Source organism: Stylophora pistillata, chromosome 11 (genome assembly GCF_964205215.1).
Source record: "Stylophora pistillata chromosome 11, jaStyPist1.2, whole genome shotgun sequence".
Taxonomy (NCBI): domain Eukaryota; kingdom Metazoa; phylum Cnidaria; class Anthozoa; order Scleractinia; family Pocilloporidae; genus Stylophora; species Stylophora pistillata.
The window spans coordinates 7,195,046-7,212,232 of NC_142529.1; the positions used below are offsets into that span (position 1 = coordinate 7,195,046).

At 45.2% G+C, this 17,187-nt stretch overlaps 1 protein-coding gene across 1 annotated transcript in view; it reads left to right on the plus strand.

Moving 5' to 3' along the window:
• The window catches only part of LOC111344244 (receptor-type tyrosine-protein phosphatase S), a 43,408-nt gene that overhangs the window by 835 nt on the left and 25,386 nt on the right, over positions 1 to 17,187 (plus strand). The window contains exons 2-3 of the mRNA XM_088739172.1: positions 1,662 to 1,975; positions 2,218 to 2,362. Coding sequence (XP_088595298.1) covers positions 1,662 to 1,975; positions 2,218 to 2,362 — 459 coding nt within the window. The remainder of the gene's footprint in view (positions 1 to 1,661; positions 1,976 to 2,217; positions 2,363 to 17,187) is intronic.

Below are 17,187 nucleotides of genomic sequence, written 5' to 3' on the forward strand. Positions count from 1 at the left end.
TTCAAGAACAAATTAAACTGAAAGTAGACAGAGTGTGTCTATAGGTATGTCGTCGTGACTTAGCATGTTATTGTTTTTTAGCAAATGAGCAGCCAAACACGTTCAAACTGGACAACTGAATGACCAAGCGTTCGACTGAAGAGATATTCATCATTTTACTCAAACATAACACAACCATCAAAAAGCAAATACAGTAAAAATTGAAAAAAGCATGTACTTAGCTCGCTTACATGAATACGTAGGTGTAAAAATATTCGATGTGTATTCATGAGACACCGCACTTGTCACTACTATAAATAAACAATCAGGACGTGTTTCTAAACATTTGATTACTCTTAACTCATAAACTTTGTTTATGAGTTTGATACCAGACCAAGAGTTTTGGTAATCAGACTTGTTCTGATTGTTTCGCGGGGTGAAAGTGATACTTTGCGGTAAGTGTCAAACAAAATTAATATCAAAAACGAGCCCTTAAAGGATAATCAATATTTGTTTTGGAATGTGAAATTTCATAATGCGTTCAATTGAAAATGGTATGACAGTATACTGGTTTCAGTTTTAGGGTAAAGTGATATTTTAGGGCACAATCCCCTATTTGTAAGTCCAACTGATGATGTAATCGATAACTTTATTATGTAAAGCTGCTCTTTAGGGTTTCATTAACGACCGGTGAAATAATAATAATTAGAAAAAAAAACAAAAAAATGTTTTTGGAACAGTTCCAAAGATCATGCCCGCCCGCCCGCATTGGTGAATATTCTCCTCGACTTCGTAACGGGGAATATTGTCACCAATATATATATCTTATTAACCAAGCGCGAGGGCTGTACTGGGAGAATATCGGCCCGAGGTCTTGACAGTACGGACCGAGCGCAGCGAGGTCCATACAAAAAAGACCGAGGGCCGATATTCTTCCAGTACGGTCCCGAGCAAGCTTGCATGGTTAATAAGAGATTTATTATACGACTGAAGTTCAAAGGGACACAAGTGCAATATCATTCGGGACCATTCGGGACAGTGCCCGGTCCAATACTTAGAGAATATTGGACCGGCAATAGAGCATTTTGATTGGTTGATTTTAGTTATTGGCCCTCTGACTGCCCGAGTCGTGTAATAAATTCACTTCGCCTTTCGCGAATAATTGCTAATTATTGATCACGTGATTAACTTTGCAAGCGACGTGATTTTCCCACCAAAACCCATGTTTCGTGTCGTGGTCACTGAGCCTTCCACATTCAACATAGAGTAATCTCATTTCGAAACGAGTTACTTCATTTCTTTTTTATAATTTAAACGATGATGAAACGCCTAGGTATCCAGGTAAATAGCTAAGTACTTTTTCGGGCTGAATAAATGGAACCGATGGGAGAAATGTCGTATGATATTGTTGTTGTTGTGTTTGTCAGTGCTGAAAACGAATGTCCTTGGCCTCTGCGGACTATAAAAAGCACAGATTAGAAGATTCAAAACCTATGCGTCTTAAACATACGTATATTGACAGCAACAAGGAAGCTAGGTACCGAATAGATTTTCTTGCGACTAAAAAAGCGAAGTTTATCCATGGGTGTTCATGCATTTACCTTGCATGGGAAATTAGATTAATCTTTAATAATGTTTTGCGCCTTATCTTTTAATTTTTTGTAATTAATGTATTGTTATAGGGGCTTGTATCGATTTGGATCTTGGTTTGGGAAATAGCAAAATTTCAGATGGTAGCATAACTGCTTCTTCTGTTCAGAGTGCCAGCACACCAGCTAAGAATGGTCGACTGAACTACAAATCAGGATCATCATGGTGTGCAGGAACAAGCAAGACTAATCCATATCTACAGATTGATCTACAGACGCTTCATATCATCTGTGCTGTGTCTACACAAGGGAATTCTCAAGCAGATCAGTGGGTAAAGACTTACAGACTACAATTATCCACAGCTGGTACAATTTGGACAGACTACAAGGAGGGTGGACAAGTTAAGGTAGAGTGTTCCTGAGTCATAACAATTTAAGGACAAAAATACAACTTATTTTTACGCGTATTTCACACGATGACAATTTCATGAACATTATGCCCACAAATCAGAAATTTTTGGTCCCATGACAGGCTGCCATTTGTAACAATCTCATTTTCCCTTAACCTAGTTACTAATTTTATTGAAACCTACCGTAATTTTCATCATATATTTGTGACACTTAATGCTTTATATTTTTACAATCTTAGTTCTTTTTGGGAAATGATGACCGAAACTCAATCATGAAACATGTTGTTTATGGAGTGTTAACAAGATATCTGCGATTCTTGCCACAAACACACCAGGGTGGGGTGTGTATGAGAACAGAGGTGTTTGGAGTGAAACAAAAGCCAGGTATATGTGCTGACTCCAAAATTTTTTATAGTCAAATAAGACCATTATATACATGTCTGTATAGATATTGTAGTTGACGTTAGCTTTTAGGAAACCATACGTTCACGGTTTTGACTCGTAAAATGTTTAATACCACGTAAAAACTGTAACAAAACGGTAGCAATACACTAATTGGACACAAATTAATTATAAGAACTGTTCGATAAATACTAGACAAGATGACAATGCAATGAACTCCACGTGGGAACGAATATTAACATGAAACAACACAATTTCAATCGACGATTTACAGTTAAGATTCGTGTTCCATATGACTTAATAAATGGGAAGATCAAACTTAAATCAAATATATTTCATCATACCTCTTTTCCCTCTTAGCGCAAGGATGAGACCTTAAATCGTTTTAATCGAACTCTGAGCCTTGCCCTTGTCGTTATTGCGCATATCTAATTTCTGTCACGCAATGAACGGACCTTACAAACGTCACATGGCTCCCCTAAATTGGCAACAATTTACGAAACGAAACAAACCTAATCAGTCATGTATTGTTCTTTACTTATTATCTTTCTATGCTATGAGAGTTCGGAGAGCATTATTGCCCCCTTTAAAGTTGCGGCTCCTCGGTGGGGATTCCCTGGTCTGCAACTCGATCGCAAGGCAGTAATAGGACTACTTTCTGGACGGGCCTTTCCAGGTAGGCAGTCGGTTTTGTAGGTCTGCCTGAATCGTCTAGGCACTCTGTAGCAATCGCCATCTTAACTTTCCTGACCAGACCGTCATCGTTGGGAAAGGTTTCGTGGACACGAGCAAGCTTCCAGCGGTTCCTTGGCAAACTTTCGTCTATCACAATCACGATATCGTTCACTTGTAGGTTTCTTCTGACTGCAATCCATTTTTTCCTTGGCTGCAACGACTGCAAGAATTCCTTCCTCCATCGATTCCAAAATTCGTTGGCCAAGTACTGGACGCGACGCCATCGCTTGCTCAGGTAGAGATCTGCACGTTTGAAATCACCGGGAGGAGGCATAATTACCCTTGACTTCATGGTCAATAGATGGTTGGGAGTGAGTGGCTCGGGACTCCGTGAGGAGTTTATGGTGTTCACGGTGAGTGGCCTGCAATTAACGATAGCTTCCGCTTCCACCATAAAGGTTCTTAGAGACTCGTCATCAAGTTGGATCCCGTGGCTCTCTAGTAGCGATGCCAAAACGTTTCTCACTGATCTTATCTGGCGCTCCCATACTCCGCCAAAGTGGCTTGCATGTGGTACGTTCGGTTTGAACTCTATCCAATCGCAGTTGGTTATGAGCAACTCTTCTCTGATCCTTTCGTGGTTCAATTCCTTGACAGCTTGCTTGAGTTCGTTCATTGCGCCGATGAAGTTTGTACCTTGATCTGATCGTAATTGGCGCACTGGGCCGCGACGGCCGACGAATCGACGATAGGCGTTGAGGAAAGAATCTGTGGCCAAGCTGTTTGAGACTTCAAGATGGATGGCTCTGGAGGACAAACACGTGAAAAGAACTCCGTAGCGTTTCAGTTCTCTGCGACCTTCCTTTACATACCACGGACCGAAGTAATCTACCGCTGAGAATGTAAACGGAGGGGCAGGTTCGAGACGGTCCTCTGGCAAGTCGGCCATCTTTTGGTCTTGGGGAGTTCCCCTCAATTTCCGGCACTTTACGCATTGCGCGATGTGGTTCGATACGGCCGAACTTCCACCAATCACCCAGTAGCCGGCTGACCTTATTTCGTTATGGGTCATTCCGCGACCTTGATGCTCGGCCCTCTGGTGGTGGTGGCAGATGATTAACTCGGTTACGTGTCCTTTCCTTGGAAGGATGATGGGATGTTTCGTACTATACGACAGGCTTGAACGTCTAATTCGTCCACCCACTCTTAGTATTCCGTTTGCGTCGAGAAACGGGTCCAGTTGATAGAGAGAGCTTGCCTTCTTCATAGCCTTGTTTCCGCGTGTGATGGTTTTCTCATCGCGCGTTTGCTCTTGGACGTTCAGCTTCTTCATTCTACTAATTTCTTCGGGGAAGGCTGCTCTCTGAACAGTCTTAATAATTTCGCCCTCGGCGTTTTGCAATTCCTCGACGTTGACAGGGATGTATTTACTTGACTTCGAATCACTGGAATCTTGTTTAACTTCCTTATTGTTCGCGTGTCGGAACTTCTCTTGGAGGCGAAGGCAAACAGCAACAGCTTTCTTGGCACGATGCCAGCTGGAGAAGTATTCTAAGCGTTCCAGGACAGACCATGGTGTCCGGGCTTGTATCGCTAGAACGGAAACCCCTTTAACTTCGGGATCATCAGGTGAGATCTCAGGAGAAGCATCGGTGAGATTCCAATCTTTATCAGGCTTCCAGAGAAGTTCTGGGCCGTTCCACCACAAGCTATTGCCGATTAATTCTTGCACACTAGAACCACGAGAGGCGACGTCGGCAGGATTTTCCTTTGTTCCTATATAGTGCCATTGTTCTGGCGATGTCTTGTCGCGAATCTCTTGTACTCGATTTCCCACGAAGACGTGGAATCTTCTTGCATCGTTATTTATATAACCCAGGACCGTCTTGCTATCTGTCCAGTACGTTTCCTTCACTTCTTCGTATTCTAGCTCTTTACGTAAGACGTAGCCTATCTTAGAGGCGACGACTGCCGCGGTTAGCTCGAGCCTTGGTGTAGTGACGGGCTTCAATGGGGTTACGCGTGATTTACCCATTACGAGCGAACAGCAAATGCGATCGTTACTATCTGTCAGGCGAAGGTATGAGCACTGTCCATATCCGTTCTGACTGGCGTCGGAAAAGTGATGGAGTTCCACTGTCTTAATTTCTCCAAATTCGTTCGGTTTATGGCATCTTGGCACTTTCAACTTCTCTAGGGCGGGAAGTTCGGAACGCCATCTCTCCCATCTTGGTCTAATATCTTCAGGCACTTTGTCGTCCCAGCCAACTCCATCGCGGCACAGTTCTTGAAGGATACTTTTGCCTTGCAAAATAACAGGGGCTACCAGGCCGAGGGGGTCGTAGATAGAGCTAACTGTAGAGAGAATTCCTCTTCTTGAGAGTGGTTTATCCTTTAGTACAATCCGGAACTGAAGTGTATCGGTCTCTATACACCAGTAAACACCCAATGCGCGTTCTATTGCTGGGTCGTTGCTCACGAGACTGGGATTCCTTTTGTCGGTGGCTCGGTCTTCAGGAGGGATAGAATTGAGAGTTTCGCTATTGTTTGAGGTGAATTTGTGTAAGTGGAAGCCTCCCTTTTGACACAATAACTTGGTGCTGCTGATAAGACTCTTTGCTTGTTCGACCGTTGCGACCGATTTCAATCCGTCGTCGACGTAGAAATCCTTCCTTATGAAGTCGGCTGCTTCCTTTCCACAAACACTTTCATATTGATTTGCAGTGGTCTTAAGGGCGAAATTAGCGCATCCAGGGGAGGAAGTTGCACCAAAAAGGTGGACAGACATTCGGTACTCAACTGGACTGCTGTCGAAGTTCTCATCGTCCCACCACAAGAATCGGAGGTAGTCGCGGTGAATGCCGTCGACCTTTACTTGGTGGAACATCGCCTTGATATCACACATGAAGGCTATTTGTTCCTTTCGGAATCGACACAACACCCCTATAAGATTGTTGGTGAGGTCTGGACCTTGTAAAAGCTGCTGATTGAGGGAGAAGCCGTGATACAGGGCGCTGCAATCAAATACGACTCTTATTTTCCCGGGTTTCCTTTTGTGGTACACTCCATGATGTGGAATGTACCAGACTCGCTTGCTCTTATCGGAGACTTCTTCTTTTGGTACTTTCTCTGCGAACCCGTTCTTAATGTTGTCTTGCATGAAGTCCACGTAGTCCTTTCGGTATTGAGTATCACTCTTCAACCTTTGCTTCAATTTCATGAGGCGGCTTAACGCCAATTCCTTATTGTTGGGCAGCTCAGCGCTATTATTCTTTAAAGGGAGGGGCATCTCGTAGTGTCCGTCATTTCTTTGATGGATACCTTCTTGCACTATGGTTAGAAACCTTCTGTCTTCAAAGGAAAGGGATTTCTCTTCGGTTGCACGCTCGTTGAAGTCAAGTGTGAACATCTTGGATATTTGGAGTGGACTTAAAACTTCCTTTACTTGCGTTTTCAGGGCGAAGTGGCATGTCTTCTTGTTCGACATTGCTTGAATTTCTTGCTGAACTTCGCAGGCGATTATACGGTTGCAGAAAACATCGTCTCTGACGTCGTCGGTGCCTTCATCCTGACTTCGCACGTTGGTTTTGCCGATGATTCCCCAGCCAAGTGCGGTCCTTTTTGCGTACGGATCGTCATCGTTTCCGAGGATCACCTGGTGTGGTTTAAGCGCTCGAACGCAGTTGGCTCCTATCAGCAGGCCCACTTCGGCTTCGGTATCAAGAGGCATCAGTTGACTGGCGATGCTTTCCAGGTGAGGCCACTTGAGAGCGGTATCATGCCTAGGGATTTGACTGCGTCTAGCAGGAATCACGTTCCTAGTGTACGTTCTTGGAAGAGTGATTTCTGTCGTTTCGTTGACTCCGCGAACTGCGAGTCCAGTTACCCTTTTACTTGTGATGGTTTTCTGACCGAGTACGGTAGAAAGCTCTAGATCCACTTTAGGGCCATCCACGCCAAGGGCTGTTAGCGTTGACTCCTTTATGAAACATGCGTCTGACTGTTCGTCCAGTAGGGCGTACACCTTGACCTTGACTTTGGGGTCATCTTGATGGTAAAGCCAGACCGGAACGATCAGGGAATGGGAAGTACCATGGTCGAAGCCCTTCATGTTACAAACTTCAATACGATGAGAGATAGATGTATCTTGATTTGCAATACTATCTTGGTTTGGAGTTTCTTGTCTGGATTGTGGTTTCCAGGTTTGGTCATGCAAAGAAGTAGGGTGGGGTCCATTGCAGGTCTTGCAGGGTTTTTTTCCACGACAGTCTTTGTTTACGTGGCCCCACTTTAGACACCCCCAGCACAAGCGCTTGGCTTGCACAAAGTTCCTTCTTTCCGTTAAAGGCAGGCGTAGGAACTTATCACAGGTATCAATGTCATGACTGGCCTTACAGAAGAGACAGGTTGTCCTTTTAGCCTTGTTTTCCTCTTTGTTTTTCTCTTTTCCTTCCCTGCTTTCCTCTGCGCCTGTTGCAAAACTCCTGAATCCACTATCTTTACTTTCCTTATACTTTGGGAATTTGCTGTTTGGTTTCCACTTGTCCCCGTTTCCTTTCGAATCCTCTTCCCTTGTTGCCTGCAGAGAGGTAATGGGATTGCATGCGATCCTTGCCTCTGTTTTCAAAAATCGACAAAATTCTTCGAACGACGGGTATTTGGCCCCCCTTGCGTTTTCCGTACTATTAACTTCGGTTGGACCCAAGGCTTCTCTACTGTGACCTTCTTCTCGTTCCTCTTCAATCGACTTGTCTACAATACGGCTCCATCTTGAAACTAAGTGGTTCGGAAGCTTTCTAAGTATCCTTTGATTTTCCTCTGGGTCGTTAAGTACTTCCAAGTACCTTATGGAGTGCATAGCGGTGCAGCAGTGCTGCAGAAAGTCTGAGAACCTTCTAAGACCTGAGCCGTCTTTCGGAAGAATCCTTGGCCATTCGCTGATTTTTCTTCGATAAGCATTTGAAACCAGAAAGGGATCGCCAAATCGGGTTGCGAGAATCTTCTTAGCTTCAACGTAGGCCTCTTCAGAATCTAAGGGTAGAAGACCGCTTACTGCTTCTTTGGCTCCATCGGCTGTAAACTTGCTGAGATAATACAGCCTTTCAGATGGATCCTTTGTTTTTCGTTCGATGAATGTCTCGAAGGATTTGATCCACATCGGGTAGCGAAGAAGGTCGCCTTTAAACACTTCAGGTTCTGGACGAGGTAGAGAGTCTCTGTCTTGTCGTTGAGCGAGTACATCGGCTAATTTCGTGAGAATGGTTTCGTCACCGGTCAACTTTAGTGGATTACCGCTTCCCGTTGTTGAGTCTGTGTGGAGAATAGCTGGATTTGTTATTCGTGGCGTTGCTGTGGACTTCACAGGGAAAGGAGGAGACACTGGATGCGGTAACTTGGAAGAAGGCTGCTGCGAATTGAGTGTTACTGGCGGCATTGACGAAAATGTCACGTTAGTATGGGCGTTCATTTCGGGGGATGCAGTAGTGACCACATTCCCCAGGTTTGGGACAGCTTCGGCGGAGGAGCTGTTGTCGATAACGGTACTTAATTGTGACTGTAGATATTCATGTATTCTGCCATAGGGGTCTTCTTCTTCTTCTGGGAGACTGCGTTCGTAGCTTTCCTCTTCGAGCTTGGTTACTGCTTCGATTTCGGCGGTAGTAGCTGCTAGCTCTTTGATCATCTGTAATTTCTTGATGTCACTTTCTTGCCTGTTCAGAGCGGCGACCTTTTCACTTTCGATATCGTGGAATTTTAGCTCGGCGCCGAGTCTTGCGGCCTTGGCTAGCATCTCTGCCCTCCCGAGGGAAGAACTCGAATAGTGTGATGATTTTCCAGATCTGCGGGAACTCCTACTCCGGCTGGAGCGCTTCGAGAAAACAGACTCGCGCTCTTCGTTCTGTTCGCGCTTCTCGGATTTCAGTTCGGAAATTCGAGCGCTTAGGTTTTTGCAAACTTCTTCTGTTTCCCGTAGAAACTTCTCGTTATTTTTCGTCGCGTTGGATTTGGATTCTTCGGAGTCCAGCACATCGATCAGCTTGCAGTACGCATTCGCAAGATCGTTCATTCGTGTTTCTAGCTTACATCGTTCTTGATGCAAAAGCGTTATATCGGTGGAGAATGCGAGAGCACCCTTTGTTGTTTCTATTTGCCTTTTCCATGCTCTTAAAGCCGAATCTTCATCTCTTTGAAGCAATTGAGTTTGGTACTCAAGTCCCTTTTCGGTCGGAACTCTTTCGCGGGAGGAAGACCGAACGTTTACAGCGTTTTCTTCGGTTCGTTCTGTTGCGTAGTTCATAATCGATCTTCGTCCTCGCACGACGGGAGAGTTTTTACTGTAGTTGACGTTAGCTTTTAGGAAACCATACGTTCACGGTTTTGACTCGTAAAATGTTTAATACCACGTAAAAACTGTAACAAAACGGTAGCAATACACTAATTGGACACAAATTAATTATAAGAACTGTTCGATAAATACTAGACAAGATGACAATGCAATGAACTCCACGTGGGAACGAATATTAACATGAAACAACACAATTTCAATCGACGATTTACAGTTAAGATTCGTGTTCCATATGACTTAATAAATGGGAAGATCAAACTTAAATCAAATATATTTCATCATACCTCTTTTCCCTCTTAGCGCAAGGATGAGACCTTAAATCGTTTTAATCGAACTCTGAGCCTTGCCCTTGTCGTTATTGCGCATATCTAATTTCTGTCACGCAATGAACGGACCTTACAAACGTCACAGATATAGACTGAGATTATTCCATGGGAAGTGCACATGAACAATTTTAATTCACAAGTTGGGATACATATTAAAAAAAACAAATGAGTGAGCGCAGCAAACAAGTGATTTTTTTTATGTACCATGGTAAGTAAATAAAAATTGTTCAAGTACTTTCCTTGGGTATAATGTTTTAATTTCAGACATACAGAGATTTTTTTAGCGAGACAGATTTCAAAGATTGGAGGCAAATGGCTCTGAAAATACATAGTTCCTCCCATCAGAGACATGAAGAATAGTACTTCACAGTGCAAATCTCAGTATGGATGAAATAAATTCTTTTCTGGTGTAAACTCCACGTTTAATTCCTTTTTTCTTCAGAGTTCCACAGCGTCGTAAATCAGCCTCTCTACCTATATCGCTCCACGTCGCTTCGAAATTCTCTGAATCTTTTTCAAAAACCCTTCGCGAACTTTACAAACTAACTTAGATACTAACTGCAAGAAACTAGAGTTCCAAAGTACTTATTCATAAAAAAAAGAAACGTAAAAGGTCACGTGCAGTGAACTTGCTGGAACTCGCATTGCTGGAATTCACGTGTTACGTTCTTAAAATGTTTTAGTGGGCAGATACAAATAAGACACGACAGCGGCCCTGCAGACGTCAAGGCCAGTTTACACGTTTGCCAAACAGGATAAGTGTCTGTCCTAGCCATCCAATAAACACAGTTTAACAACGGGGCGGTGTAGCTCCGTGCTAGAAGTCTTCACCTTGGCGGATCGCACTCTTGAATCTCGTCCTACAAAGACCTCAGTCACACGACACAAATTCCACTTGTTACGGGGAACATTCTATTCCATGATGAGCACCAGATCTCCAACTCTAACATTTCGTTGATCCTTGACCCACTTTTCTCTTTCAGTCAAGGTCGGCAAATATTCGCTGATCCATCTTTGCCAAAAGATGTCGATTAGGTATTGGACCTTTCTCCACTGCTTCCTGCCCAAATGGTCTTCCTTGACAAAAACCCCTGGAGGCAATCCGGTCACCTTTCTTTGCAGCAAGAAGTGGCTGGGGGTCAATACTTCCAAATCGGCAGGGTCGTCCGAGGCTGCTACAATCGGGCGGTTGTTCATGATGAATTCCACTTCGGTGAACAAAGTTCGCAGCGCGAATTCACTTAGCAATCTATCTCCCACGATAGCCTTCAGGTGCTTCTTCGCACTCTGCGCCAGCCTTTCCCAGACTCCGGACATGTGCGCCGCCGTAGGAGGGTGGAAAGTGCACTTGACTCCTTTCTGCTGCAATTCTTGGTAGATCTTAGTGTTGTTCCAGCCTTTGATTGCATCTTGCAATTCATGTTCCCCCCCCCCCAACAAAGTTGGTCGCTCTGTCCGATCTGATTTCCTCGGGGTTCCCCTTCGGCTGACAAACTGTCGCAAGGTCATAATGAAATCGTCAGTCTCCAATGAGGGCACTAGCTCCAAGAGAACGGCTCGCGTTGTTAAACAAGTAAACAAGCATCCCCAGCGTTTTTCTGAACCGCGGCCCTATTTGACCATTAGTGGCCCGAAGAAATCGACGCCGGAGAACGTGAAGGGTGGTTTGTACGCTTGCAATCTCTCTTTAGGCAAGGGGGCCATGATCTGCTTCATTGGTCTCTCATTGAACCGGCGACACTTGAAGCAATTTCTGATGATGCTCTTCGCCAATCCTCTTCCTCCGAGTATCCAGAACATTTTCCTTGTATGCGCCAGGGTCTGCTCCTTACCAGCATGGGCCAGACGTTCGTGACAGCAGCGAACAATCAGCTGACTAACGTTGTGTATCTTTGGGAGTATGATTGGGTGCTTATCGTTGTAAGACAGTACAACTGCTTCCTCCAGCCGGCCTCCAACACGAAGAACCCCCTCCGCCAGCACCGGTTTCAACTTCACAAGCCTGCTGGAGCTCTTTTCTTTCTTATTGGCCTTGAGGTCTCTCAGTTCTTCAGCGAAACTTTGAGCCCGGACAAACCTCAGGATTAGCAGGGTTGCTTATTGTAGCTCCTCTGTGGTCAATGCTTGTACACTCGAAGAAGTTTTCCGGTTCCTTAGCCAATGGCAAAAGCGCACTAGCCAAGCGACGCAACGTTGCAACTTCAACCACGAGCTAGAGTAAGTCATCATCTTGTAAACAGGCCGGTCGCTCGTGCATGGAGCTTCTGGGTCGAGTCCAGCGTCAGGACTTTCAGTCTTGATTGAATGAACTTGCACTTCATTCCGAACTTCTGGATCGTTTTGTAAGACTTCGCCAATCTCGGCTTCAGGCCAGTTCTTTTCTGATTCCCATAGATACTCTGGTCCCTTCCACCAACGATACTGATCAATCAATTTCTGGGGCTTCAAACCATGGGAAGCGTCGTCGGCTGGATTCAATTTTCCTGGGCAGTGTCTCCATTGGTCTAGGCTGGTTATCTCATGAATCTCAGCAATTCTGTTGGCTACGTAGGTGTAAAAACGTTTGCTTTCATTTTTGATGTACTGCAAGGTAGTTTGAGAGTCGGTCCAGAACACCACTCTGTCAATCCTGTAGGTTAACTCCTCTCGACAAACTTGATAAATCCTGGCAGTAAGCGTCGCAGCCTGCAGCTCTAGTCTAGGGATTGAAATCGGCCTCACCGGCATCGCCTTTGACTTGCCAATCAGGAAGGAGCACTGAATAGAACCATCTTCATAGACAAACTGCAGATAGGGGCACATGTCATATCCCTCATCTGACGCATCTGAGAACTGGTGAAGAGAAATTTCTTTCACCTCTCCGTGTCGCTGGAGATGGCATCTCAGAATCTATACTTGCGTCAAAGCGGATAGCTCAGACTTCCATAGTTCCCAATGAGCAAGCTCGCTCTCTGGGATAGGATCATCCCATGCTAACTATAATTTCCACAGCCGCTGCATGATTTTCTTTGCTTCCAACACAACTGGACAGACGCAACCCATAGGATCGTAAAGGGAACTAATAGCAGACAGGATCCCTCGTTTAGTGGCCGGTTTGTCGGGTTTGAAGACTTCAAATTGGAAGACATCTTTCTCGACGTCCCACAAAACGCCCAGCGCCCGCTCAATAGGCAGCTCGTCCAAGTCCAGGTTTACAGTCGGCCGCGCCCGTTTATCTTCGGGTATGCTCGCTAACACTTCTCGGCTATTTCTCGTCCACTTAGTCAGACGATATCCGCCCTTCTCCAGTAGGGCCATCGATTCGTGTGCCAGTGAAATCGCTTTGCTGGGGGTTTCTACGGCCTTCAACAGATCGTCAACGTAAAAGTCCTCTTGGACGGCTTAACAGCTTCTTCACTAAAGATCTTGTTATCGTCAGCGGTTCTTTTGAGGCAGTAGTTTGCGCAGCTTGGAGAATCTTTCGCGCCACAAATGTGAGAGACCATCTGGTACTCCTCTGGGGGGGGGGGGGGTACGAAAGTCAGCGTCTTCCCACCATAAAAACCAGAGGGCGTCGGCATCCTCGGCAGGTACTCTCACCTGAAGGAACATAGATTTCATGTCTGCTGCAAGTACGATGCGCTCTTGTCTGAACCTCAGCAACACGCCAAGCAAACTGTTTGTTAAATCTGGTCCTCGATTCAGCTGATTGTTAAGAGAAAATTCATCACGTAATGCCGCGGCATCAAATACCACACGAATTTTTCCCAGTTTGTGTGGTGGAAGACACCATGGTGCGGTAGATACCACGTCCCGGGGCTCCGAGCCGCAGCCTCGTCTTTCGTCAACTTTCTTGCATATTCTTTTGTCAAGAGGTCATCCATAAAGTTCCGGTACTTACAGCACAACTGCTCATCTGCGCACAGCCGTCTTCTCAGGGAACAAAGTCTAGCTACAGCGGTCATTCTGTTATTTGGCAACCAAGGACTCTCGTGCTTCCACAGCATTCTGACCTCGTAGTGGCCGTCTACTAGGCGAGCGGAACTATTAAGCTTGCTTAAGGCTTCTCGATCCTGGACTGACATCCCTTTCCTACTACTGCTGATCGAATCAATGTTCTCCAAATCAAGAAACTGACTCATTTGCAGGTCTAACGTCTCGTTGCCGTACCTCAGAAAGTTTACGTTCGCTTTGTTAAATTGGCTTCTAATGTTGCCATTAAGTGGACCCATAATAGCCCACCCAAATAGAGTACGAATCGCATATGGTTCTCCCACTCCTCCAACGCGAACTTCCTCTTCTATGTGAACTTCAGGGACGTTTGCACCTATTAGCAGCGTGACTTCTTCTCCACCAATCTCACCAATTTCGTCAGGTTCTGCGGCCTAGACTTGTTCACATGGAGGTGTTCGACAACCTTGACATCCTTAATCTCAATTCGATGGCCTTCTGGACCTTCCATCGATAAAACAGTCAGGTCTACTCTGCCCACACGTACTGTTGACTTCCTAGTCAAGGTACAAACTGCCAAGGACTCGAAATTCTTCACCCTCAACCTCAGTTTGTCGGCGGTAGATTTAGCGATAAACGACTCCTTGCTTCCCGTGTCAAGCAATGCCCACGTGCTCACTGAGTTCCCATTCTCTCCTTCCACTCTTACAGGGACCACTTGCAGAGCAGCGTTCTGCGAGGTGAATGCTGTCGGACTGCACGTCTTGTAGGAGGAGAACTTGGCAAAATGTACCGTACTACTTGTCAGGGTTTCACTGTCACCACCATTTGCCGTAATTACGTTCGCAGATACTCTAACCTGGTCCTGGTTTTGACCAGAAGAGGATGCCCTACCATCGCCCATCATCGTGTTAGCAGTTACTTCGTCTTGGTCTTGGCTTTGGCAGGGAGTTTCAACACAGTCCAACGCAGCGTTGTGCAAGAGGAAGTGATGTTTGTGTGGGCATAGGTTGCACTTCGATTTGGCAAAGCATTGGGAGAGGAAATGTCCCTTCCTCAGGCAATTAAAACAAAGACCTCTACCTCCAACAAAGACTCGTCGCTGTCTTACAGTCATGTTCTTAAATTTATCGCATTCGGCCGAGTTGTGGGATGCCCCACAGTTTATACATTTAACTGGATGGCCTGTACCTCTTGGACCATTCCGGCCAGGCAGAGAAAGCTGCGTTCCTAGCGTAGTCACTCTACCGTCAGTTCTGCTGGGAGGAGGCACTCTCGAGTTTCTCTTGGCAGATATATTAGCGGCTCTGCCCGTTTCGCCAATTCGTCCGAAGATTGGATCATTTACAGCATCTGCGCGTTTCTCTATGAACTCCACCAGGTCTTTAAAGCTTGGCAACATCCCTCGCTCGCGGATCCGTTGCACTTCATCTCTCCATCTAGCCTGCTGGACAGTAGGCAGTTTGCTGGACATTTTTCCTAGGTTAGAGAGGTTCATTTCTGACAGGGCGTTCATTTCTTTTAGGGTCTCGTACAAGGTCCTGCTACAATCTGCAAACTCTCTCAGCCTTCTCTGCTACTGTTTGAAATGTTTGGTCCTTCAATTAAAGCGTCAACACATGCTTTGGCTATCATGTGAGGCTGGGCAAATCTTAGCTCCAGTAATCGTATAGCTTTCTTGAATCCACCAGGCGTGCCCTCGAAACCTGCCAGCGCCCTTTTTGCCTTGCCCTCGAGAAACTGCAACAAACGGGTCACCTTCTGTTCATCAGACAGATTCTGAGACTCCACCATCAGATGGAAACGTGTTTTAAATTTGAAGAACTCACATGGATCTTCGGAAAACTTCATCACCTCCAGGAGAGGCAGGCTAACGCCCGTAGCAATCAGATTCATGTTAGCGACAGCCCTCTCGAGAACACTAGCACTGTCAGTATTAATAAGCTTGGATGTAGCTCCACATTCACTGTTTGGCTGGGGGAAAGGAGGAGCCCTTGGAGTCAATGTTGATCTTGCGACTTCCTCAACAATTCTCGGAACTGGAACGATGGTACACGGCTGAGCGTCTTTCAGGCAAGACTCAGGAATAAATGGTTCAAGCTTCTCCATCACTCGCGGATCAGAGTACTATACTACCTCCTCCAACGCAACCGGCTCAGCAGATGCTTCATCGATGATGGGCACTCTTTTAGACCCTTCGCTTCCCTTGTCTGAATCCAAATGTTCATAAAAAGGTGTCCTTATCCGAGCTAAATCGGCTTCGTCCTCGGCTTCAGCTATTTCATTTTCTAACAGTAACAGCTGCTGTTTCAACTTTCTCTCTTTAGCTCTCTTTAATTGCGTCAATTTCGCTTTGGCCAAAACGCTTTCCACTGCGGCATTTTCACGTGATCTTGCACCACGACTTTAACTACGATCTGAACGTCTCGATTTTCGAGAACCAGTCTAAACAGAACTTTGTGCATCTCCAGGAAGACTAACACACTTTTCGGAAACACCTGGTTCCTTAGCTGAGAGTGCGCTGCTTTCTGTTACTCCACTCTGAAGTTCTGCAGGGGCCAGGAATTGCTCAATTAGAAAGCTGTATCTTTCGTACACTCGCGTCTGATCATTGAAGCGATCTATTTCATTCGATCTTTCACTATCCCCCGGTAAATGGCTTATAATTTCATTGTACACGAAACAATACCGCGCCCATTGATCCTGTAAACGACGACTCAGCTCCGTTACTTCGCTTGTAAAACGATAATCCTTGAGCACTTCGTCTAAACGGCCAAAAAATCTTTGTCATCTCGCCGAGGTGACCAGCTTTCGACCTTTTCCAGACCGTAATTCTTTCTTGTGGCACTCCATGTTCCCGAACGTCGTTGCTGTCGACCAAACTGTGCGACTCCATACGCAGAAATTATTTATTCATTTGCAGAATTTCGCAGAATCCACAGAATTTCGAAGAATTGTAAACTCCACGTTTAATTCCTTTTTTCTTCAGAGTTCCACAGCGTCGTAAATCAGCCTCTCTACCTATGTCGCTCCACGTCGCTTCGAAATTCTCTGAATCTTTTGCAAAAACCCTTCGCGAACTTTACAAACTAACTCAGATACTAACTGCAAGAAACTAGAGTTCAAAAGTACTTATTCATAAAAAAAAAGAAACGAAAAAGGTCACGTGCACGTGAACTTGCTGGAACTCGCATTGCTGGAATTCACGTGCTACGTTCTTAAATTATTTTAGTGGGCAGAAACAAATAAGATACGACATCTGGTATTTGTTGACTTTTATGGAAAGCAAATTCACTGTTAAAAAGTCAACTTTCTTGGAGGTTATCCAATATTTTGCAAGAGTTTTCAAACTTAAAATAATTGAGGTACCTTGGCCCTTAAAATTCAATGCTTTTTATGCACGCAGGAATGCAGAATTTTAAAATCTGATTGTGCAACCTCACATAATCTACTTTAATGTTACTATAACTGCATGGGTTCTTAAGTGTCCTCTGCCAAGTAATAAAGAGAAGATGCAAGAGATTGGGCCT